The 27,313-nt window shown below is 34.1% G+C and overlaps 1 protein-coding gene across 1 annotated transcript; it reads left to right on the plus strand.

Moving 5' to 3' along the window:
* LOC129759666 (protein-glucosylgalactosylhydroxylysine glucosidase-like) lies at window positions 1-27,239 on the plus strand. Its single transcript, XM_055757175.1, has 4 exons — window positions 1-111; window positions 197-1,723; window positions 7,007-7,488; window positions 27,055-27,239. The coding sequence occupies exons 1-4, from the start codon at window positions 17-19 to the stop codon at window positions 27,237-27,239; spliced, it is 2,289 nt and encodes a 762-aa protein (XP_055613150.1). The 5' UTR covers window positions 1-16.
* The last annotated feature ends 74 nt before the right edge of the window (window positions 27,240-27,313 follow it).

Here is a 27,313-nt window from a genome sequence, read left to right on the forward strand (position 1 = left end):
AGTGGAATATTGCTCAATGGGTGGGTTGTCGATAGGAAAATATGCGTTGCTGGCCGGGATAATTTCGTTCGCGACCGGAAATGACTCAAATTTTCGGTTGCCGTCATCGACGTAAGTTATGAGTTTTGGATTTTTGTATAAACATATGACCAATATGATAGAATTACTATTAACTTTGATCTTTTGTGATTTGAAGGTTTCCGGCACGAAATGAGCGTCCAGTTTTGAGCAACGGTAACCTTGGCTTTGAAGTATTCGGTGACAGTGTATTTCTAAATGGAGTCTACAATGGCCTTCGATCTCAGAGTAAGCGGGCTCGGATTCCCAATTACGCCAATTACCAATTTGAACATTGTGCTAACCCTCAGTTGAATCCGCCGAACTGTGCCTATCAGCTTGACATGCAATACGGTCGGTTCCGGACCGTTTACAATGACCCTGGGAGGCGATTTCGCGTTACTCACGATGTCTACGCTCATCGTTACTTCACTCATTCGATAGTGAATCGATTCCGGTTGGAAAAATTAACGGCAGACCAGAATGAGCTTTCAATTCAAATTCAGCTCAATCAAGGAGCTGGTTCAGAGGATATAAATTTCCGTGATCCGGAAAGATTCACAAACCGTCAAGATCTGTTTTGGGTGCACTGCGGTAGAACCAATCAAGTAGAAGAACCCATGCATCAAAGCGAAGGAAGCGAAGTATGTGTGTTCCATTCAGATGTTCCGCAAAAACTCACTGTTCCAAGCGATAGAACATCTCAAGAGATCCTTCTGTACGCGACATTCGCCAGGGATCGTGCCACTGCTATGATGGAAATGGTTTCGTTGACGGTAGTGAACCCCGAGCAACACCATCTCACCCAAATGGAAGCAGATTGGAGTCAATACGGGATAACCGTTGAAGGCAACGATGAACTTGATCGAGCGATTAAAGCGAGCACCTTTCAGTTATTCAGCAACATTGCTCCTCGGCAAAGTCACTACATTTTGATCCGGTATATGTATGGTTTGTCCTCGTCTGGAATCGGCGGAGATGATTTCCATGGTCATATATTCTACGACAATGATCTCTGGATCATTCCCACGATTTTATTATTTAACCCCGAAGAAGCGAGAAGACTTTTATTCTATCGTACAAGAACTTTCAACACGGTTCTAAGCCAGAACGCCGTTGAACAGGGCCATTCAGGGTGGCGCTTCCCTCGAGCCAGTGGCTTCACCGGCATCGAACTATCCCAATCAGATACCGAGGCTAGATTAGAACATCACACCACGGCGGATGTCGCGTTTGCTCTAAGGCAGTATCTGTACGCAACGGACGATCTTAGCTGGTTCCAGATTAATGTCTGTAGAATCGCCTACCAAACCGCACTGTTTTGGAAGAATCGTGTCCACTACAACAGTAATTCAGACAAATACGACATCCGACATGTTACCGGACCCGATACGACCCATTCGAATGTGACCAACAATGCTTTCACCAACATGGTTGCGGCGCACAATCTGTTTCTGGGAGAATTCGCCGGATGTATGTGCCAAAGCTCGCTGGGACTGCGAAACGAAGAATGGAAGGAACTGGTCCTAGTGGCGAAAAGTATTTCGATGCCTTACGATGCGGTGAATGACTACCATCCCCAGTTCGAGGGTTACTCAAGGGGAAGCCCAGTCGGGCAAGCGGACGCCGTCATGTTGAATTTTCCACTCGGAATGGATATGGATAGGTAAATATTTAGGAAAAATATGCCATCTGGCTTGAATCTCTTTTAACGATTCTACTACACGTAGTAAATTTTTGGCGAGTTGTGAATCCAGCTCATCCGGTATAAAGAGTGAATTTTGAGCGATTAGATGTTTTTAAGACTTGTAGTTTTTTCAGACACATACTTAAAAAATTCCTCTGGCTCCTAATCAAGTTTGAGTCTTTAATTTTGCATCATTAAAGGGCGAACACGAAATTATTGTGACACCGAAAATGTCATGCCAATTTTCAAGACAAATAATTCAAAAATCAAAAGGAAATCAATAGATGAAACCTTGAGTGTAAAATTAAACGCATTTTCGTTTGATGCTCTCCATCGAAGTCTTTACAGTGTCATCCAGTTTCTCATTTTTTTTTTCATTTTCTTGAAATGTCTTTGCCATCTTTGACTGTCTTCTTGCTCTTCCGAAGTTCCCGCTTCATTATTGCCCAGTACTGCTCCACCGGGCGCAGCTTCGGACAGTTTGGCGGGTTCATCTCCTTTGGAATAAACTGGACAGAATTGGCCTCATACCACTCCAGGACACTTTAAGAATAGTAGCATGAGGCCGAATCCAGCCAAACAAGCGGAGCTTCGTCGTGCTGCTGCAAAAACGACAAAATGCGCTTTCGAGGCACTCAGGTTTGTAGATCTTGCCATTTGTCCTTTGCCACGAAAGGCTCACTCTTCAGTCCGCAAGAGCAAATGGCCTGTAAAACGAGATATTTTGAGGCGAACCTTTTTTCTTCTTAAATTTGTCGTCCACACCGAACTTGCTCTTACCGGTGAAAAACTCCAACCCCGGAATTTGCTAAAAATCGGCTTTTATATAGGTTTCGTCGTCCATCACACAGCAGCCATATTTTGTCAGCATCTTCTCGTAGAACTTCCGTGCCCGAGTTCTAGCAGTCAATTGTTGCCGCTCACCGCGGTTTGGGATGCTCTATACCTTGTATGTATGTAGTCCAGCTCTCTTCTTGTAACGGTTCCTCTTATATCTGAACTAAAACGCAATCTATGATTGATTTTCACGACCAGCTCATGAAACAACGATGATCTTGTTGTGGATTTCACACTTCCCAATTCTCTCAAAATTGCAATCCAAGAAAATGGTGCAATTTAAATTTTAAGATAAGCTCATATTAATATTTGAAGTCATGCTCTTTATATTCTTACATAGAATCGAAAAGTAAAATATAAATTTGTCCAACATAATTTTGACTTAGAAACTAAATATTCTTAAATCTATGCCTTTTCTTCTCCTTAATACGCCACTCGTCGGGGCCCCGGGATTCCTCCGCAATCAGCTACTTCAATGTGATATTCACACCATGCACTGCTACCTTCTGCTACTTCCTTATCGTAAGCAGTGATGTCAACCTTCCAGATTTTCTCTGGATCTTCCAAACTTTTTGGACTTTTGTCAGACATTTTTTTAGGTTTCCAGACTTCCAGACTTTTGTCATTTCTTCCAGGCATTACCAGACTTTTGAGTTTCGACATGAATTTTCTGACAAAACAATCAAAATTCAAAATTTTTGTTGCAATATGGCAGGAAATGATTCGAATCAGTAATTGAAGAGTGAGGAATGCCACGAAGATGGTAGTAAAACTGGAAGTAAAGCATACCATAAAACGTTGTACCGCGACATCACCAAAATAGTCGCAGGCATTGATAGTGTATAGAATGTATGGTTATTATTAAGTAACGAGTGAAATTCCCTGGACTGCAGCGATCTGACGACTAAAAAAATAAGGTTACCTATGAAGAGTTCGTCATCCAGACTTTTCGAGACTTTTCCAGACATTTTTTGAAAATCTTCCAGACATTTCTGAAAAACAGTTGGCATCACTGATCGTAAGTCCTCGATCGGTCTGCATGTGCGATAGGGCTTGGCGAATGGTTCAAAATCAGCTGCTTCGTTGTCACACTAGCACACAAGCAGTTCGCTAAGCCAGTACTTCCTTAGTACAGCCTCTGTTTACATGCGACGTCCTCATCAGCTGGATTCTTCCGATCACACCGATCCAATTTCAATTGGATTATTCCAGGTTGCCTTCTGCAAGGCTATCTGCTCTCAGCTGTGGTGGAAGTGAGTCTGACCCCACTTCTAGCACGAACACACACGCTGGACTGGACAGTCGGCATATGCTGATATCACTAAAACACTAGAGGGGGAGATGTTTTCGGACCAAACACTCTTCCCTTGGAATTCCAATGGCACCTTACAGCTTATCCAAACAGGATGTACCTACACGACCGTAATGCTCTTCTTGTTCCTCCAAACTGCACCTAAACAAAAGCCCTGCAGGCAAGAAAATTGTCAGTAAGCATCAAAATGACTGAATTGATCACGTCCTACCTCTCAGGAGGGCTTTGACGAAGTAGTGGTGCTTCTAATCGGGAACGCAGCGATGGTGCGCCCCTCAGTTGAGATGTATTTCTTAACTAGAAAATTCACTTTTAGTAATCTGTTCCAACAAAACTCAACACACTTTGCTACCTTTCGTTGTGTATGATGTTCTTTTAAGGTCCACTGCTATCGTGTGATGCTAATGAGATGTGTGCCTGGCTGCAATCTTAATCTCCTTTCCTGGAGATGAGGGGTGCTGATCGTGCTGATGGAATCGAACCTTGGAGGGATGGTCACGTTAGTTTTGATGACTTTAATATTGACAGTGAACTTACGTTTTACCTTTCTCGCTGTTGTGATGCTCGTGATCGTTTTGTCGCTGGATCTACTTCCTAGCAGACTTGGGGTGCTGATCTAGTCGAAGCTTGGGTGAAGACATAATAATGTTAGCTTGACGAATTCAATGATTGTGAATGAATCGTTTTACCTCGTTGTTTTGGTGGGGTGAGCTCGGTCAGTCACCTCGTGCGACTATGTAGAACTTACGATGACGGATTCGTTCAAAGTGCCTTTTGTAAAGGGAAATTAAACTTTTGACTATAGGGTCAACACGACTTCGTATTAGATCACCTTCAATTGGCGTATATCCTCGATGTACAGATTTGATCACTTCGCACTTCGGGCAAACAATAGTCAATTTCCGCGTAGTATCACAAAAGTATCAACCACAGTCGGCTGTTTTTCGTTTTCGTTACGACGGAAGTTCCTCTGACAGTTCATTCGATGACAATGGGTGGCTCAACGTTCGAATAGCTTAATGTTGGGGTGGCTCAACGTGCGAATGATCATCATTTGGATGCGCAGGCTTTTGCCGATTTTCAGTGGTTCTTAAATTCTACTCTGGTATTAAATTTGTATACGGTGATATTCTTTGCATTCTGGACGTAGCTCTGTGAAATGCCAATCTTTTTAGCCAAATCACGGCTCAAGACGTAGATATTTGCTTTAATCATCCGCTTCACCTTTCCCTCCGTCTTTTTGTTCTCCGGTCCCGGTTTTCTTCCAGTTCCTTCGCCGTGGTCCAACGTAAACCGCTCCTGGAACCACTTCAACACTCTGGAGAAGGTTGAATGATGAATGTTCAACATTTTTTCCAACTGGCGGTGCCACAGGTCAGGAAATTTCAGGTGTTTGGAAAGAATTTGTTCTCTCGACTAGCGTTGGTGCACTTCCATTTTCGTTGAATCGAAAAACACGACTTCGTGACAGCATATAAACAATACACATCACATCGGTTGATTTTTAGCCAGTCGTAAAAAATGTATGCCCTGTTGAGTGTGCCGCAATAATTTCGTGTTCGCCTTTAACTTTGAACTGGCCTCCCCGTTCTCTGGATAATACTGTGTCACACTTTTTTTTGTGGGCATATTTAAAAGTAAAATATACGCCTGTAAACTAAGGCACATTGAAGAACTTTAAGCTAATATACGAGCTGGAGTAGCTTCTATGTATAAAGCCCGGTCATTTTTAAATTTCTCCAACCCTGGGGTCTAGAAAGCTTCGTTTTGGCTCAAAATTCATCCATGATTTTTTGCAGTATTTTTAATTTAACGTTTACATGAGTAAATTTGAACATTTCGGTTTGTATGGGAAAGTTGGAAATTGTGTACTGAAAAATCAACATCATTCTGTGGAACCAAGCATGCTAATGATTTTGTGCTAATTTATAAATTCTCTAGAGGTAATTTTCCGTTGAACAACTTTGTCGAAGATCGTAACTTAGTATTTTATTGGACAAAAAAGTTATTAGGTGTTGAATGGGGGTATGTCTTTGATATTGAAAAATAATAAATTCAATGGACATCACTGCTGGGTGCCTAGCGAGGTATTGCATAACCTATTTTATGCAATACTTCGCGAGGCACTATCAGTGGTGTCAATTGAATTTATAGTTTTTCAGTGCCAAAAGACATATCCCGGTTAAACAGCTAAAAACTTTATGCCCTAATAAGATACGAAGTTACGGTTTTTCAGCGGAAAATTTCTTTTAGAGAATTTATAAATTAGCACAAAAACCATTTGCAGGCTCGGTTCCACAGAAGAAACAAAATTGATGTTGACTTTTCAGTACAAAATATTCAATTTTCCGATATAAACCAAAAAATTCAAATTTACTCATGTAAACTTTACTTAAAAATTCTGCAAAAAACTATTGATGAGTGTTGGGCCTAAACGTAGTTTTTTAGACCCCAGCGTTTGCGAAATTCAAAAATGACCCCAAATCGACTCAATCTACTGTTATATTTTCAGTAAACCAGATGTGTCTATTTGTATCCATATTTAGAACATGCAGGAGTCTCTAAATCCATAACCACATTTTTGAAAAGCAAAAGTTTCGGGAACGTAAGTGGAGATGGATTGGGCACACGCTGCGAAGAGATGAAAACGAGATTTGCAGAGAGGCGCTAGATTGGAGTCCAGAAGGTCATCGAAGAAGAGGCAGACCCAGAAACTCGTGGCGGCGAAGCCTAGCCGCTGAAATCCGAACTGTCGACGAGAATCTTGACTGGGACCAGGTGAAGACGCTGGCTCCGGATCGTCAACAGTGGAGGTCTTTTACCACGGCCCTATGCACCGGAGGATCGGCGCGGGATCATTAAGTAAATGCTGAAGAAAAGTTTCACAAAATTCAAACCTACAACAAGTGACTAAAAGATTTTTTTTCTCATCAACTTTAAATTTTCTAACATGGAACATTAAATCATTTATTTACATTTATAATTGATAGTATTCAGACTTAAGCTTTTTCGTTGGAGAGATGCTGGAAGTACTTGATGCTTCTCTAAAACTGCCATACTCTTATGCAGAGCTAGAATGAAAATTCCATTTTTTAATAATTTTATTCGAACAGCACCACCAAACACAACGATCTGGACTTCTACAGCAGATCAGTTGGGGTAAATTCGCGTGCCACAACCTGGCCAATGTACACCATCGGATGGCTGGACCTGGATGAACCGGATCGGGCTGCTGCTGAATTTCAGCGAACCTACCAAAGATTCATGAACCCACCATTTTACGTTTGGCAGGAGTGGTCTTCGCCGGGAAGCGGAGCATCCAATTTTATAACCGGTGCCAGTGGGCTGCTGCAAACCATTCTCAATGGTTATGCCGGAGTTCGCTTGGCGGACGGCAAAATGACACTGAAACCTCGACTGCCACCGGGAACGACGCAGCTCTTCATTCCGGAAATCCACTATATGGGTTTGAAGTTTACCCTCTCGATACATGGCACTGGATTCAATGTAATGTTTACTGTTACTCCTGATGCCCCGACGAGTTCCCTGAAGATTATCATCGATGGCAGCGAAAGCCAACCCTGCACGTGTATGCGTAAGTTCAAAACTTTATGTATTTTTCATTATTTTTAATTTTTTTTTTCGAATTGTGTATGGCATGTGCAATACATTTGATTTCCTCAACTAAATTTCACTTGTTGCTTGTCCAAACGCTTTTAGTTTTGAAATTTGAAGAAAGATATGTTACTATAAAAATTGATAATTAAGCTTCAGTCGCTTTCTTATTATCAACTAGTTTACATAACATACAATTAGGCGTATTTTTAATCAAGCCATTTAGAGCAATCGATGATCAATCAACCATAAATTTCAGTTCATGATAAGAAGGAACACAGCGAAAGACAAAGAAAACAAAAAAGACAAAAAAGACAAAAAAGACAAAAAAGACAAAAAAGACAAAAAAGACAAAAAAGACAAAAAAGACAAAAAAGACAAAAAAGACAAAAAAGACAAAAAAGACAAAAAAGACAAAAAAGACAAAAAAGACAAAAAAGACAAAAAAGACAAAAAAGACAAAAAAGACAAAAAAGACAAAAAAGACAAAAAAGACAAAAAAGACAAAAAAGACAAAAAAGACAAAAAAGACAAAAAAGACAAAAAAGACAAAAAAGACAAAAAAGACAAAAAAGACAAAAAAGACAAAAAAGACAAAAAAGACAAAAAAGACAAAAAAGACAAAAAAGACAAAAAAGACAAAAAAGACAAAAAAGACAAAAAAGACAAAAAAGACAAAAAAGACAAAAAAGACAAAAAAGACAAAAAAGACAAAAAAGACAAAAAAGACAAAAAAGACAAAAAAGACAAAAAAGACAAAAAAGACAAAAAAGACAAAAAAGACAAAAAAGACAAAAAAGACAAAAAAGACAAAAAAGACAAAAAAGACAAAAAAGACAAAAAAGACAAAAAAGACAAAAAAGACAAAAAAGACAAAAAAGACAAAAAAGACAAAAAAGACAAAAAAGACAAAAAAGACAAAAAAGACAAAAAAGACAAAAAAGACAAAAAAGACAAAAAAGACAAAAAAGACAAAAAAGACAAAAAAGACAAAAAAGACAAAAAAGACAAAAAAGACAAAAAAGACAAAAAAGACAAAAAAGACAAAAAAGACAAAAAAGACAAAAAAGACAAAAAAGACAAAAAAGACAAAAAAGACAAAAAAGACAAAAAAGACAAAAAAGACAAAAAAGACAAAAAAGACAAAAAAGGCAAAAAAGACAAAAAAGACAAAAAATACAAAAAAGACAAAAAAGACAAAAAAGACTAAAAAGACAAAAAAGACAAAAAAGACAAAAAAGACAAAAAAGACAAAAAAGACAAAAAAGACAAAAAAGACAAAAAAGACAAAAAAGACAAAAAAGACAAAAAAGACAAAAAAGACAAAAAAGACAAAAAAGACAAAAAAGACAAAAAAGACAAAAAAGACAAAAAAGACAAAAAAGACAAAAAAGACAAAAAAGACAAAAAAGACAAAAAAGACAAAAAAGACAAAAAAGACAAAAAAGACAAAAAAGACAAAAAAGACAAAAAAGACAAAAAAGACAAAAAAGACAAAAAAGACAAAAAAGACAAAAAAGACAAAAAAGACAAAAAAGACAAAAAAGACAAAAAAGACAAAAAAGACAAAAAAGACAAAAAAGACAAAAAAGACAAAAAAGACAAAAAAGACAAAAAAGACAAAAAAGACAAAAAAGACAAAAAAGACAAAAAAGACAAAAAAGACAAAAAAGACAAAAAAGACAAAAAAGACAAAAAAGACAAAAAAGACAAAAAAGACAAAAAAGACAAAAAAGACAAAAAAGACAAAAAAGACAAAAAAGACAAAAAAGACAAAAAAGACAAAAAAGACAAAAAAGACAAAAAAGACAAAAAAGACAAAAAAGACAAAAAAGACAAAAAAGACAAAAAAGACAAAAAAGACAAAAAAGACAAAAAAGACAAAAAAGACAAAAAAGACAAAAAAGACAAAAAAGACAAAAAAGACAAAAAAGACAAAAAAGACAAAAAAGACAAAAAAGACAAAAAAGACAAAAAAGACAAAAAAGACAAAAAAGACAAAAAAGACAAAAAAGACAAAAAAGACAAAAAAGACAAAAAAGACAAAAAAGACAAAAAAGACAAAAAAGACAAAAAAGACAAAAAAGACAAAAAAGACAAAAAAGACAAAAAAGACAAAAAAGACAAAAAAGACAAAAAAGACAAAAAAGACAAAAAAGACAAAAAAGACAAAAAAGACAAAAAAGACAAAAAAGACAAAAAAGACAAAAAAGACAAAAAAGACAAAAAAGACAAAAAAGACAAAAAAGACAAAAAAGACAAAAAAGACAAAAAAGACAAAAAAGACAAAAAAGACAAAAAAGACAAAAAAGACAAAAAAGACAAAAAAGACAAAAAAGACAAAAAAGACAAAAAAGACAAAAAAGACAAAAAAGACAAAAAAGACAAAAAAGACAAAAAAGACAAAAAAGACAAAAAAGACAAAAAAGACAAAAAAGACAAAAAAGACAAAAAAGACAAAAAAGACAAAAAAGACAAAAAAGACAAAAAAGACAAAAAACACTAAAAAGACTAAAAAGACAAAAAAGACAAAAAAGACAAAAAAGACAAAAAAGACAAAAAAGACAAAAAAGACAAAAAAGACAAAAAAGACAAAAAAGACAAAAAAGACAAAAAAGACAAAAAAGACAAAAAAGACAAAAAAGACAAAAAAGACAAAAAAGACAAAAAAGACAAAAAAGACAAAAAAGACAAAAAAAAACAAAAAAAAAAAAAAAAGACAAAAAAGACAAAAAAGACAAAAAAGACAAAAAAGACAAAAAAGACAAAAAAGACAAAAAAGACAAAAAAAAACAAAATGTTAAAATATATAAAATAGACGAAAAAATATTTCAAAAAGTTTGGAATTTTTGTAATTTAATTTAATGTTATTCTTAAATTTAATATTAATTAAATGATTTAAAAAATATTCAAAAAGATTTTTAAAACGTTCAAGCAAAGATTGAAAAAAAGATGGAAAAATGGTGAACGTTAAAAAAAGTGACAAAAGTTGCAAAAATATGAATGAATATGAAAAATTATGCAAAAAGATGAAACAAGATGAAAAATGATAAAAAAAATATGAAAAAAGAGTTCTAAAAGATGAAAAAAGATGAAGAAAGATGAAAAACAAAAAATGATTAAAAAAAAGAAAGTAACCATAAGCACTACAACAGCAGTTAATATCGCCCATACTGCCTCATGGAGCTAAGAGAGAATAGAGATGTTCTAAAGCTGTTTTTAAATAGCATTTTGAGGAATTATTCTGCCGTTCCAAGCAAGATTGTCTTATTTGCAAAAACATGCAGTCGAGAAAAACGCGATGGTAGTTCAGTCAATATTTTCAGTTTTTCATATTGATAAAATTTACAATGCAATCTGTCAAAAAAGCTACATTTCCTACGACAGCCTGAAAGCTGTAGTCAAAATTGCTTCGTGTGACACTAGAAGAGCCAGTTTCTAGCAAAAAAGTTAATATAACCCTAAAGTTACATGGGACACTCTTGCGCAGAACGGCAGTAATTAGTGTTTATGGTTTTTTTTTGGTATAAAAGATAATAAAAGATGAAAAAGTTAAAAAATTATAAAAGATTTGAAAAGATCCAAAATGATTTAAAAGATTTAAACAGATTGAAAATGATTTCAAAAAAATTGAAAAGGTTTGAAAAGATTTAAAAAGATTTAAAAATATTTAAAAACATTTAAAAAGATTTAAAAAGATTTAAAAAGATTTAAAAGATTTGAAAAGATTAAAAAAGGTTTCAAAAGATATAAAAAGATTGAAAAAGATTTGAAAAGATTTAAAAAGAATTATAAAAACTTAAAAAGATTAAAAAGATTTAAGAAGATTTAAAAAGATTTAAAAAGAATTAAAAAGATTTAAAAAGATTTAAAAAGATTTAAAAAGTTTTTTAAAAAAATTAAAAAGATTTAAAAAAAATTAAAAAGATTTAAAAAAAATTTAAAAGATTTAAAAAGGTTTAAAAAGATTTAAAAAGTTTTAAAAAGATTTAAAAAGATTTATATAGATTTAAAAAATTTAAAAAGATTTTAAAAGATTTAAAAATATTTAAAAAGATATGAAAAGATTTAAAAAGATTTAAAGAGATTTCAAAGGATTTAAAAAGATTTAAAAGGTTTAAAAGGATTTGAAAAGATTTAAAACGATTTAAAAAGATTTAAAAAGATTTAAAAAGATTTAAAAAGATTTAAAAAGATTTAAAAAGATTTAAAAAAATTTAAAAAGGTTTAAAAAGATTTATAAAGACTTAAAAAGATTTAAAATGATTTAAAGAGATTTAAAAAGATGTAAAAAGATTTAAAAAGGTTTAAAAAGATTAAAAAAGATTTAAAAGGATTTAAAAAGATTTAAGAAGATTTAAATAGATTCAAAAAGATTTGAAAAGATTTAAAAATATTTAAAAAGATTTAAAAAGATATAAAAAGATTTAAAAAGATTTAAAAAGATTTAAAAAGATTTGAAAAGATATAAAAAGATTTAAAAAGTATTAAAAAGATTTTTTAAGATGGAAAAAGGTTTCAAAAGAATTTAAAATATTTTAAAAGATTTGAAATGCTTTAAAAAGATTTTAAAAGATTTAAAAAGACTTAAAAAGATTTTAAAAGATTTAAAAAGATTTAAAAAGATTTAAAACGATTTAAAAAGATTTAAAAAGATTCAAAAAGATTTGAAAAGATTTAAAAAGATTTAAAAGGATTTAAAAAGATTTAAAAAGATTAAAAAAAATTTAAAAAGATTTAAAAAGATTTAAAAAAATTTAAAAAGATTCAAAAGATTTGAACAGATTTAAAAAGATTTAAAAAGATTCAATAAGCTTTAAAAAGAATGAAAAAGATTTAAAAAGAATTGTAAAGATTTAAAATGATTTAAAAAGATTTAAAAAGATTTAAAATGTTTTTAAGGATTTGAAAAGATTTAAAAGGTTTAGAAAAATTTAAAAATAGTTAAAAAGATTTAAAAAGATTTAAAAAGATATAAGAAGATTTAAAGAGATTTAAAAAGATTTAAAAAGATTTAAAAAGATTTAAAAATATTTAAAAAGATTAAAAAAGATTTAAAAAGATTTAAAAAGATTTAAAAAGATTTAAAAAGATTTAAAAGGATTTAAAAAGATTTAAAAAGATTTAAGAAGATTTAAAAAGATTTAAAAAGATTTAAAAAGATTTAAAAAGATATAAAAAGATTTAAAAAGATTTAAAAAGATTTAAAAAGATTTAAAATGATTTAAAAAGATTTTAAAACATTTTATGAAGAGAATAATAAATTCAAAAATTCCATAATCTTGAGATGTCCATACTAAAATAGACATCACTTTTCACCGATGAGGTCGATAAATTCAAGTAACAGATTTAAAAAGATTTGAAAAGATTTAAAAAGATTTGAAAAGATTTAAAAAGATTTAAAAAATTAAAAACAAAAAACAACGATGCGAAGGATGAAAAAATATGAAAAAAAATTGAAAAAGACCGAAAAGACGAAAAAATAATGAAAAGATAGAAAAAGATAAATAAAAATTATTTTTTTGCATTTATTTTGGATCGTTTTTGGCATTCGGGTCCGTAAATAAAAAGTTGAAAAATCATTGAAAAAGAGAAAGTTTTAAAAATAGGGAAAAAGAAAAATTATGATGATGAAAGATGAAAAAAGCATAACAATGCAAAAAAAAATTGAATCAAAAGATGAAAAGAATGAAACAACAGTGAAAAATTTTTGAAAAAAAGAAGAAAAAAACAGATTAAAAATAATGAAAATCGATGAAAAGCAACAAATGAAAGCGATTAAAATTATGAAATGAGATGATCGTTTAAAAAAAAAAAAGAAAATGGAAAAAATATTATAAAAAATAGAAACCAATGAAAGAAAAATATATAATAAAGATGAATAAGTTGAAAAGATAAAACAACCAAAGTGATGGAAAATTATGTAATATATTTAATAAAGGTATATTTAATAACTAAAGAAAGAAATTAGGTTAAAATGATAGAAAAATTGAAGAAATGGATTCAAAACTGAAAAAAGAGAAGGTGATTAAAATTCAAAATAAAAAAAAACCAAAGAGAAAGTTTTCTGAAAAAAGAAAATAAAATTAAAATGGAAAATTCATACAAAAATTATAAAATAAATATGCAAAAAGCTAAAGAACTAGAAAAGATGAAAAAAGACGTCAATGAATTAGAAAAATAAAAATGACTTAATATGCCAAAAAAGGGTTTGTGTAACCCTCACAGTCAAGGAACAAGGAAGAATGACCTTAATGTAGGGTTGCCATCCGTCCCGCAAAAGCGGGACATGTCCCGCTTTTTTAGAAAATGTCCCGCCGTCCCGCTTTTTTCTCAAAATGTCCCGCTTTTTCTTGAGAAAACTTTCATGGTAGATTCAAACTTCTCCGATTCTATCAATCCAAAATAGTTGGTTCGTGCTTGAAAAAATGATTCTTATAAAATCTCTTCTCGATCATTTTCAACTCCTGTAATTTTTTTCTGATCTTCTTTTTTTCCATTTATGACCTTAAAAACTAGCAATGTTTTTACTTAAAGAAAATGAAGTACCGATAAGGCTGTAGAAAATGAAAAGATAACACTTTTTTGAAGTTTCACTGACTCACATTGGAAAAACCTCAATTTAAGTTCATTGGTTCAACACAGAAATTCATTCAAATATCGTGTTCTTTTTCTCAAAATTAGCAGCATTTTTTTTAAAAGTTTATATAAGACAAGACAACTCGTTTAGTTCTTTGCATTGAAGGTCACCTGAATATTTTCCAGACATACCCAGACCCAGCTATTCTGGGCAATTTTATTTTAAATCCAGCAAAACCGGGCATCTGAGTTCAAAGTTTTCAACCTAAAATCCAGGCAATATAAAATCAAATTTGGTCAAATCCACGGAAGTATTCAATAAAAATCGAAAAGAATACACTTAAAAAAATATTTTTACATAAAAAAACATCAGCAGATTTTTAATCGTATTTTAGGCTTCCGAAAATGTGTTCATGATTATTTAGATTTAACTTGCTAAAAAAAATCGTTTTTAAATGCAAAAGTAAAACAATTATAGTAACACAATTTCAGTTTTTTTTTCTTCAATTTTGGACATACAGTGAATAAATCTGTGCAAAATCCTGGCCCTTATTCTGCGCCGCGCATGACGTGACGATAGTCGAGTCACCCAAGTCACTCTATTCCAGTAGTCGGTTTAGGTGAGGAACGTCACTTCGGATGAACTTTGTGAGTTCTTACCCTATCCTCGTAGTCACCGTGGGTGAGAATCGTCGCATTCGGGTGACGATTTTAGGTGACAATTGTCGGTACCGATTCAGGTACCGACTCGGCAATAATTTAACCAAAAATTTGCATCCAGTGGGACAAGTCAGAACAATTGCATAAAATTGAAACGATTTTAAAATTTTTGTCGTTTTTTTTTAGCTATAAAAATGATTTTAGGGAAAATATGAAATTTGAAATCTGATTCTGAGTATTTCGGAATAATTCATAAAAGAGCCAGTACTGCGAGTTGAACGGTCAAATATATAAATTTATTTGTAGATTTTACATCACCCTATTCGGTGCATAATATGACTATAAGGTAGCCGACAAAAATTATTAAACATTGCTTCCCGGATTGCCTGTTGCAAATTTCAGACAGCTGCCACATTTCAGACAGCTGCGTTGAATCATCCAGCATCATGGGCAGTTACTTCGAAAGGCGGCATATTTGAAACCATCTATCATGTTCCGCTTGTGGCAGATTTCCGCAGCTGCTCGGTGCAGTTTCCAGCTGGAAATTCGAACACTTTTAGAATTTTTGTTTATGTTGCTCTGAAGTTCCTTCACTGTACTTACGGTTTTCCGTGGCGATTGGACATTTCCGGATGTTGGTGCGAAATTGTCTCTACGATTACATTTTCCGACAACACGTAGCCTCAGAAATGGGCACCTCCTCACTGCAAAATGGAAAGCAAGCACAAAAAGTTGAAAACTTTCCTTCCTCGGTTGCTTACTACTGCTTTTCCACAGCGGCCTTGTGGTGGCTACGGTGTAGGGAAATAACTTGCGGTTAGTTTTTTTACTCCAATCAGTCAGCTTACCGGCTCATCCGCTGCAAATTTCGGCTCCAAATCCGGCCTGGACGACTTGCTTACACCTTAAAATTGGATTGTGGTATTTTCCGAAACTAAATTCGCAGTTGTTCATTAAAAAACTAATTTTAAAATTCGGAAACGCGAGCAAAACAAAACAAACCGAGCTAGTTGACACATGAGCTCACTCAGTCACTCACCTACGAATGAACCTCTGTCACTTTACCCACATCGACTACGGGAATAAGGTGACAAATCTCACGGTGACTCCGAGGTGAGGTGACAATCATCACGTCACGCGCGGCGCAGAATAAGGGCCCCTGGTTTTTTTTTTACGAAATCCGGTATATCAGGCCGGATCGAACTTTTCTTACATTTTGTGTCAAATATCCGGGCAATTCCGGGTAAGACCGGGTAATCTGGCAAGCTTATCTTAGTATCACCTTAACAATTGGGTTCAGTTAAGCGTTTTTTGAGTAAATTCTAGCGATGTTAATATTTCCCTATTGAAGAAAATATTCTTTAAGTAGCTTAAAAATGATAACTGCTCAAGATTGCAGAAACCCTTAATTGTAAAGCTTAAGGAAAAAGTAAAATACCGGGTAAAATATACCTGGACTATCGAGCGAAATAAGGAACTATTTTCAATCAAACAATCGGCCTTATTCTGCGCCTCGAGTGACGTGACGATTGGCGAGTCACCCCACCGTCACTCGAATCTTGTCACCTTATTCTGACAGTCGGTTAAAGTGAGGTGACAGCACGGTGAGAGCAAGTGACAGATGTTCATTTCCGCTGAGTGACTGGATGAACCCCATACTGTCAAAGTTATGTTATTGTTTTTTTTTTCTTCGGAAAAATTAAAAGTTTTCGCGACTTGTTTCGGCCAAATTAGGGCGTAAATTAGAAATTAGAAGTGCTGGTGGATGATGAGCAGATGCAAAAGTTGTACCGTCTGCTGCAGGACGTTCTCAAGGATAAAAAGAGTGAGCTGGCTTCGAAGGTTGTGATCGCGCTGCTGGAAACGTACACGGACGGAAATACCAGCTGCGCCCGGGAGGATGCCATGAATTGTATCATGATGGCCCTCGCCGATCCGAACACATTCCTGCTGGATCCGTTGCTGTCGCTGAAGCCGGTCCGGTTCCTCGAGGGAGAACTGATTCTAGTGAGCTTATTAACGATTTGGTGTGCCCGAGAAGCTGCGGCTGCTCTCGTTCATGCAGCTGGCCGAAAGCAACCCGGGCAGGAGAAGGTCTAAATCGGCGAAAACGATGTGGAACCGTTCACTATCGAGGTGCTGAAGACACAGGAAGTGCCTCACGACGGGCCTATATGCGATCTGCTATGAAGTGGTCCCGAGGATACACACGGTTGGAGAGTTTCGGGATACACACGGCTGGGAAGTTTTGAATCGAGTCGTTGGCTCGGATGAGGTTTCATAGGCCAATGCGCCTTGCGTGATGAATAATAAATTTTTAAATTAAAGTAGAACAATGTATCAGAAACTAAATGTATTTTTTTTTATTAATATGATTGAAGTTCAACAATCGCTTAACTGTACGTTAGATGGTGACCTGATGCTTTTTTGCTCATATTTATTTCCAAACGCCTTATGACCCACAGACCAAACTGTCAAATTTTCAATTTGTTTATGTTTTTCTTGCTCGAGATTTGATTTTTTTTTCAATCAATTAAATTCGGTGCCAAATTTCAATATTTTAACAAGTCAGTAAAGTTATTTTCGTCTTGTGCTGCAAGTTGCTGGAAATTCTGTTTGCGCGAAAATCGATGGATGGCCTTAATTTTATTCCAAATAAAAGTTTTTCTAATCCCAGAAAAACTGCATGAGCAATCTGATTGTGTTCAAAATTAACAAACTTCATTGTAAATAAATACATAGAACCAAAATATTCCATTTTGTATCAATTTTCCGTTCAATTTCTCTCTCGTCGCAACCTGAAAAGGTATTGACAATTGTCACCTAAAATCGTCACCCGAATGCGACGATTCTCACCCACGGTGACTACCAGAATAGGGTAAGAACTCACAAAGTTCATCCAAAGTGACGTTCCTCACCTAAACCGACTACTGGAATAGAGTGACTTGGGTGAGTCGACTATCGTCACGTCACTCGCGGCGCAGAATAAGGGCCAATGAATGAATTAAAAAAGACTTGGAAGATGATCAAAAACGGCTGTTTTAAAATACAAAACTTTTTTAAAAGAGATTTTTAAATTTTTCTGAACTATAACATTTTCGACTGAAGTGTTCGCAATCTACAAAGATGAAAATTTTCTTAGGAATTTAATTTTTTAAACAATTTTCATTTATCCATATATTGACCCTTATTCTGCGCCGCGCGTGACGTGACGATTGTCACCTCACCTCGGAGTCACCGTGAGTTTTGTCACCTTATTCCCGGAGTCGATGTGGGTAAAGTGACAGGAGCTCATTCCCAGGTGAGTGGCTGAATGAACACAATGGGTGAAATTTACAGTTTATTTTTGTTTTGTTCGCGCATCGGATTTTCGGATTCAATTTTTGCGGTAACGCGTGAAAATTTAAGTTCGAAAAAGGTCAACATCGGATTGTAGGATGTTAGTAAGGCGGCCAGGAAGAAAAAACAAACTGTTAGTGCAACGTAGCCACCAGTAGACCGAGGTTAAAAAACACCAAAATCGGGGTAAGTAAAGAATTTTTTGTGATGTAAGCTGCTCGATCGGAACAGCCTAAATAAATTTGCAAAGTTAAAAGTTTATCAAAGGTCTTTTTTGTTTGTCGTTTGTTTTCAGAAAGTTCGAAGACAACTAAGTGCAGCTCTAGAGCCTTCCCCCGACGGTGAGCAGTAGTCTTCGAGATTAGCTTTATCGGTACAGGAAGTTGGAAGCAACTTGTAGGATCCATCGTTCGACCAGATCTTTTTTCTTTCAACGATTCACGGATTGTGTGCTGATACCGGAGTTGATAATGAATAAATATGTGAAATTTTGAAACAACAAGTTGATGTTTTGCTATTTCTAAAAGTGATTGGAGTCCCCTGCAGTCCTTCTGATTAAACATTAAGATTTCTTTATACCTAACTACCGATAAAAAAAATGCATAATTCGTCTTTACAATCCAACACTTGAAATTCGATATTTCAAATAAAAAAATAATTCAAAATCGTTTAAGTTTAAGTTTAGGAAACAATCAAGTTTGAAATCCAAACATAGAATTCAATTTTCAGTGACCTTTTCAATTTGTTGTAAGTTTTTGTCAATAAAATTTGTATAATTAAAAAAAAATTTATGCACATAACAGATTTAAATTTTGTAATTTAGATTAAAATTAAAGATTTTCGATGAGGTATGTGATTTTTTTCTGATTTTAAGTAGAAGAAAAAGTGGCTTCAAATGGAGGAAAAACAATTTTAACAGACTATTTCTGTTTATTTATACCTATTGTGTTACAATTTATTGTTAAAATGCCGCTTTGTTCACGATTTTGCTTGGATTTGTTCTTCGTCGTCACCTGAAAAGGTACCGACAATTGTCACCTAAAATCGTCACCCGAATGCGACGATTCTCACGTACGGTGACTACGAGAATAGGGTGAGAACTCACAAAGTTCATCCGAAGTGACGTTCCTCACCTAAACCGACTACTGGAATAGAGTGACTTGGGTGACACGACTATCTTCACGTCACGCGCGGCGCAGAATAAGGGCCATTAAAACTTTCTTTGAACTATTGCTGATCCACTCTTTTTTTCTATTTCTGCGATAGCTATTTGGGCTCCCGTAGGGGTACCACTGTAAAAAAAATTACAGTATTCAAAAAAATGAGCATTGTTCTACATAAGCGATTATTTATAGACTGAAATTAAATCGGATGAACAAGCGGAAAACATTGAAAGATGATTTAATAAAAAGTTGTCAAACAAACATGTATACCAAATATTAATATCGGTTTAACTATTGTTTATAATACAAAAAATTGTGTTTGCCTTGTGCTTGGTCAATCAGCGGTCAAAATCACGGAAAAATGAATAATAAAAAAAACCTGTTTGCGATGGGGTCAATCAGCGGACAAATTCACGAAAAAAAAATGAAAACCTGTAGTTGTTTAAATAAGTTTAGAGTTCGACGACACGGTAGCGATCATTCATTGAATGTTGGATTTCGTGCTATGTTTTGCAGTCGGAGTTATTCTTATAAAGTTTAACTGAAAAGCGGTTAGAGCACCTGTATCCGTGGTCCAAACAGCCGGTTTAGACCCCAATTTCGATCCGAGCAACCGCACTGGTAATCCATTATACCAGTTTCAACTCAACTTTTTTAGAGCTGGTATAAGCATTGATCCAAAACTGATGAGATTTGGATCCAATTTGACGCAGTTCTAAGCCGTTTGACAGTTAATGGAACACGAGTGCAGTTGCCAGTTTTTTCATTGGATCGGATCTAATTTTTTTGATTCAATTCTTGTATAAATTAGACCCAAGAATAGACCACGAATACAGATGCCCTTAGCGTGTAGAAAACCGTCAGATTTTATACTGATTTGACAGATCGCACAAATTTCGCAGTTATGAGTGCACAGTCCAATTTTTTGCGATGCGAATGGTATTATTTCCTATAATAGTTTATTCACCGTACACAACTCCTTTTTTAACTTCTCATATACGATTTGTTACATTTTAACGACATAAGGGGCCATTCACATATCACGTGGACAACCTAGGGGGGGAGGGGGGTATGGAAATGTCCACGTTTGTCCACGGAGAGGGGGGTAGTTCTCCAGTTTAAGTTTAAACAATCACTTGAACGCAAGTGATAAATATGATAATTCAGAAATTTAAAATTGTTAAAATTATTTTATATCATGAAAATAATTATTCGTTTTTTTTTAATCAGCCATTTCAATAACAAAAAGGCTTAAAGTGGTGTTTTCTAACTGTCAAAACATAAGTATTTAAAAAAAGCTATTTGAAATCTGTCCACGTGGACATCCGAGGAGGGGGGTAGGGGATTGCCAAATGTCCACGCTTGTCCACGAAAGGAGGGGAGGGGGTCAAAAATCTCATTTTTCTGTCCACGTGGTATCTGAACGACCCCTAATTGAATTCGACCAGCATATAAAGTATCAAAGACGCATTTATCGCTTCAGAAATCTTCGTCATGCCAAATTCGTTAATTCTTGTTAAATGTGTTTTCAATAATGTAGATTGTTTTTTGTTTTGTCTGGGATTTTAACGCTCGTAATAAATTCAATCTCAATGAATACTAAGAATAATAATATTTTATTCCGATGACTTCATGTTTTGTCCTCTCTTGAAGATTGATCCAAGAATTTACTTTTCAATGAAATTAGTGAGTAAGAGTGATTTTTTAACTGTGTTTACTGCTCCGGCTAGCCTACCGCACGGAAGGCTACCGTCGCGCGATTAGAAATTTTCCCAGTAACCGCAATATTTTAGCTGAAGGGACATATACATACATACATATGTATGGGAATGGTCATAAGAATTTAGTTTTTAGTAGTTTCTAAAATGTCCCGCTTTTTTCGGCGATGTCCCGCTTTTTTTCATGAAATGTCCCGCTTTTTTCTAAAAGTATCTGGTAAGCCTACCTTAATGGGTTAAATTCCTATAAAAATAGAAAAAAAGGAAGAGAGATGAAGAAATTCGCAAAAAAATGTGTTTTCGATGTGACGACTGTCATAGATCACAGATTTTCGAAAATTTTCACAGAATTCACAGTTTTTTTTTTCAATAATAAATTTTGGTGTCACAAATGACCTGGAATTTATTATTTCTTGTTAAAATCATGACATTAGAGATGATAAATGATTTTTTCATGGCAAATTACAAAGATGGACTAATTTGTTAGTGATTTGCATGACTTTTACATGAAGAGGGAAAAAAAGGCATCACAGAAAACCGCCACAAAATATTGAGACAAAACTGCAGAATTAGAGAAAAATTATAATAAAAAAAACTGAATACTGATCCTTACTTGAATATCGTTTTTAAAATCAAAATTTAGGCTTTTTTTACATTTGCTAAAAAAATCGTACAAAGTAATTTTTAGGAATTTTAAATAAGAAATTTGAATTTACCAGTAGTATTCTCACTTCATGGATGTCATCTTTGGAATAAGATTTACTTATGTATTTAGCAGATCCCATTGGACATTGGTTCAAATTTCATCGTAACACACCGTCACGTTGTTTAGTTATTGATGGAATGATAAATTCATTTTCACTCGAAGTTGTTGTCATGGCTTCTTGAAAAATCGTTGACATTTCCAAAGTTTTGTAATTCGAAGAATTTTTGATATTTCAATTGCTCTACGAATTTTGAAAAGCAGCATTTACAAGTGACACGGAATCTGTGTTCATAATTGAGAGTTGCTTCTACTATCCACAAGATGTCACTGCTAATTCAATCTCAAACTCTGCCGAGTAGTAGTGACACCTGGTGAACTCTACACTCAGAGGAAATCTTATTATAAATTTCATAAGATTCATCTTATGAACCACTTTTTTGCGTCCAAACTAATTTTTCATAAGAGTCTTATGAAATTCTTTCAATTTTCATACGATGTTCTTATGAAAAATAGAAGAAACCCCGCATAATTGAGGATGGTAACGAAACGATTTTTGAAACAGTCAAACGACGATTTGACAAATAGTAAAAAAACGTTTAGCAAACGCTTATTTAAATTGTAAAATACATTGCAGGAATCGTGAATTTCAAATTGATGGTATTTTAAATATGTCGTTAGGTTATGTAACTGTTAAAAACTGTTAAAACACTTATATGGAGGAACTCTTCTACAAATAGTTTGTTTACAGTTGATGAAACACAATCAGATAAAGTTATCAGCTTATCGAACTATTGTGACTGCTGTTAAAATAGAAAATGGCTAAAACGATTTCATATAACGTTCTTCCAACGCTTCGCCTACACCAACTAGAATAATGAAAAACATAATACAAATCGTTTGCTTTTTATAAACTGTTTATCAAAACGTTTGAAAGAAAATCTTAACCGTTTAAAACTGTAACAAAACTGCTGGAGAAATGATTTTGAATACGGTACCACAGACAGTCATCAAAGAACCCAAGTACGTTTCTAGTAAAGGTAATATGACATTTTGTTTTTTTTTATTTAATAATCGAAAAATAATTTTTAATGCATAATTTCGTTATTTTCACTTGATGAATTTTAATATTCTTCTCGGCAACAGACGTTTTTTTCTCGTCCTGCAGGTTTCTCTCGGTGGCTGACTTAAAACCGGCTCCATAACTGAACTATTTACACCTTCCGTAGTAGACTGCTCTGCTGCAGGTAGCTCAATACAGCCGATTAGAATCTGTACTTGGGACCGGGACTATCACTGTAATGCAAGAAAGAACAATTAATAACCACTTCAGCTTCACGCAGTCTGCAAAACTAAACCGAAACACAACTTCATCCACCTGAAAAACAACCGCAACTTCTGCAACTTCAGATTCCTGACGTAGATTTCCCACCTCCCAGTATGCTGGAAAGATGAAGCAGCGACGCCGTCCGGAAAGCCAAAAGACCGAATTGGCTGTTGAATCCAAAATCGGGAAACAAAATCCGATAAAGTTGGCCGCGGACCACGATCGCGAACAAATTTACTACGTACTTCCGAGCGATTCAAACACGCAACTTCTTCTTGGGCATGTTTGTTTTTATCGTCCTGCTTGCGGCTTTTGGAAGTGGTGCCGATTTTCCATGTTTTTTTTTTATTTTCCCAAATGTGCTGAGTCGAGAAAATCCATTATTTTTTTTTACAATTTATTCTATTCAAAACGGTTCATACATTAAATTTTTTTCATGATCATGTTATTTTTTTCAAAATCAAATGATTCTTAAATTAAAACACTCGTACAAACCAAAATTGAAAATTCATTCAAGTTTAAAACTCCAATTGTGTTTGTGAAATAAATCATGAGAATATTTCGTTTTCTTCCCGAGCTAAACTACCGTATTTGTTAGGATTAACAAAAACCTCACAAAAAAAGAAAAAGTGATATTCCCTTCATTTAACAGACTTTGCAATGTATTTTAAGATTTTTTTTTCTTTGGGTTTGTCCAATGTGTTTTAAGATTACAGGAAGGTCATACGAAAATGATTTGTTTTGTTCAGTTCGGTTACACTATTTTTAATTCAATTCAATTTTCATAAATTCATTAATGTGTTTTTTTATTTGCAAAACTATCTGGCATCTTTGTCTCTCGCTTCGGTCACTTTTTTACATGAGTGTGACATTAGCCATGGACGCTACGGTTAACGGTTTGAGATCATTTTAACGATTAGAAAAATATTGAAGTAAATCGTTCAAACCGTTCATTCGCCGTTCCAGATACCATCACTTTTTCACATGAACGTTCATGTTTCGTTCTTATTGTAGTCGAAGTAAAGTCAAACATAATAACTACGTTTGCAGGGACATTCACTATTTCTGGAGGAGTAGATGAATCGTATGGACTGTTTGAGATATGGTTTTTTCGTATGCGGGACGGCATTGTGAAAAAATGATGAACACATTCATTGATAGCATCAGTTTTTTTTCATCATCTAACAGTACGAAGCAATCGCCAGTTCATAGTTTTTATAGTTTTCCTTCAATGTTAAATGTTATTGTTATCTCCGGAATGAATGGTAAGTTCGATTTGATGTTTTTGGTGTGAACGTTGAATATATTAGTAAACCAAAATACATTATTTGTTTACTTTTCAGCAAGCTGATCGGCAAAAAACGAAAGGTCGAAGATTAAGATGAGGCAAAAAAATACTTTGATGGAGCCGTCTGTTGATGCGCTGCTGATGGTGACCATGAAGGATTTAATTTTAAACAAATTTGGCAATCAATAAAGTGAATGTTTTCAGCATGAAATATCGAGAATTTTTCTTATTAGAAAGTGATTTACTGTTTCCATAAGAATCTCTTATGAAAAGCAACAACCTCTCATTGAAGTAGGCGTTCATCTTCAGAATTCATTCGCGTCATAAGACAATCTTATGAATTTCATTAATTTTTCTTATGGCGCCACTTCATAAGAGAATCTTATGGCATACATAATAGTATTTTTCTGAGTGTACCTGACGATAGGAAAATTTTAATATGTTTAATGAAAATTTCAGAAAAGTATCGTTTCATTACAACCAACAAATCGCTGTTTTTGATTTTTTTCAAATTTTCATTTCATTTCATTTAAGAGCATGGGTGGCCAACATTTTCAACCGTCGTACAGTGGGGAGAAAAGTGCAAGAAGGAACACACTATTCAAAAATTTTGAATTTGAAAAAATGGCTTCATCAGAATTTTTGTACCTACAATTTTTTATTCTAATGGGTATTAGATTCGAATACAGGTCGGACTCGATTATCCGGAGTATCGATTTTATTTTCACTCCGGATAATCGAATCTTCCGGATAATCGAATCTTCCGGATAATCGAATCATAAAAAAATGTTTTTTTTCCAGTCTGAGGACGTTAAATTGTAATTTTTTTTGTGCATTATTTTTGTAAAATGCAGTGGCGTATAGCCAAAAATCATTTTTATGGGAAAATGGGGTAAAGTCGTGATAAGAAAAAAAAAACAAATATGTAATATTAAACCATTAGTGGTTTCACTTTACTTTGACCTGACACATCTCGGAAGTGATTTTTGTTCTCATGCTTCGTTATTCAATGAATGAATTTGTTTCTAAGCTTAAATAAACGAGAAGTTTCCTGGCGAGAAATATGAACTTTATTTAACCAAAATGAGAATGAAACAAAAAAGAATATAAAAAGGGGAACATACTGAAATGACACCCTAGCTTAAGTCCCTCTTTTTCTTACTACTTTCATGTTTGTACATTTGATCATACACAGCAAATTTTTTTTTGCTGGAAACCAGCAAAATTTTGCTGGTTTTTGTCCCGCTGACTTTCCAGCAAAATTTCCAGCAATTTAAATTGCTGGAAAAAACAGCTAACGTTAATGCTGGTTTCCAGCAATTCAAATTGCTGGAAAATCAGTAATCCAGATTGCTGGAAACCAGCTATTTCTTTCAACACAACCGGCAGTATTTAGTATGAAATTTATATTCAATTCAAAATTAAAGTTTAATATTGGCTGTGCATATAATAAGCAATAAATACAATTATTTTCTCCCATTTTCAATAAGGGATTAATTTATTTTCCAAAAAAAAACTTTTTTTTCACAACTTTCACACCGGCTCTGGGGTGGCCGCTTTGTGCCAAAATGTTGATCATCCGCCACCTGTAAAAATAGTTTTGATGAGTATCTTCTATGGAATATCTACCTGTACAATAAAAACTTACCCTTGGTAAGTTTGCTGGTTGCTAGAATATAGAGGAAAATAAAATAATTATATTAATTTAACCTTAATTCGTAAAATAGAATCTCACCTTACTTCAGCGTACGAAACAAAAACAAACTCCAAATTGACAACTCGATTGCTGATTTTCCAGCAAACTAGGTCAATTGCTGGAAAGTCCAGCAATTTGAAAACCGATTGCTGATTTTTCAGCAAAAATGACAAGCACATAACCGAATGCTGAAAAATCCAGCAATTCGAAAACCGATTGCTGGTTTCCAGCAAAAATTTGGATTGCTGAACGTTTCCAGCAATTTTTTTTGCTGGAAATCGAGGCAAAAATTTACAGTGTACTTTGTAAATAAACTAAAATACATTTCGAAATCCACTCATTTTCAACCCAAGACAATCGATAATTAATTAAACTAGATAATAAATAATTAACCCGTTACTACCCACGATTTTTTTTTAAATATTTGAACAACAAAAAAGTTTTTGTAAGGAAAGATCTTGAACAAAAGTTGTTCCCCATGGTCTCAAAAGTTGTAATTCGTTGAAAAAAGTTTTGATTGTTTCAATAGTTGCTAGATTGTTTTCCAATAGTTACTATATCTAAATTTCAAGAAGGCTTATAGACAAGCACAATGAGTACACAAGGAAGTTTATACAATTATTGACCGCATCATAGTAGATTTACAAACTTGATAAAGACGCTAATGTTGTGGATATCTTGAGCTACCATGGGATGTAGAGGGTTAAACACATTGACAACTCTTATTCTTACCCCTACTGTTTGATCTTGAACCCTGAGTTTGATCTTGAACAATACACTGTGGATAACCGAGTTTTAATATACAGTACAACTACTATACTAGCCCCTGACCCCCCTAACTCCATCCAAAGCTGATAAAAATATTATTTTGTGAATTATAGTGCTAAAATATTTAAAAAATCAAAATAAAAAATAAGAATTTTTTTTTTAAACTCCGGATAATCGAGTCTAAAATTCCGGATAATCGAATCCCGGATAATCGAGTCTCCGGATAAACGAGTCTCCGGATAATCGAGTCCGACCTGTATCATCAATTCATTAATTTTTCATTCATCTACATTTTTCTTCAACAGATGCAGGACGGGAAATGATCGTCATCGAATACACCCGGCAGCAATCCGTTCCAAATGACTGTAAGCTGCAACCGACAACGGTGAACATGAGGCTAGCTGATCAGGGTGCGGCCACCAGCATCCTGGCGAGTCCGATGGTTTTCCTCGCTCTCCTGCCAGCTGCCCTTTTTAGCAGGTTGTTTTAGGGCGCCTTATGTTCATCATAATATTCTATTTTTAGAAAAAAAAGGTGGTATGTCCCAATGTTACTTGTTAATAA

The sequence above is a fragment of the Uranotaenia lowii genome, unplaced genomic scaffold (genome assembly GCF_029784155.1).
Source record: "Uranotaenia lowii strain MFRU-FL unplaced genomic scaffold, ASM2978415v1 HiC_scaffold_239, whole genome shotgun sequence".
Lineage (NCBI taxonomy): Eukaryota > Metazoa > Arthropoda > Insecta > Diptera > Culicidae > Uranotaenia > Uranotaenia lowii.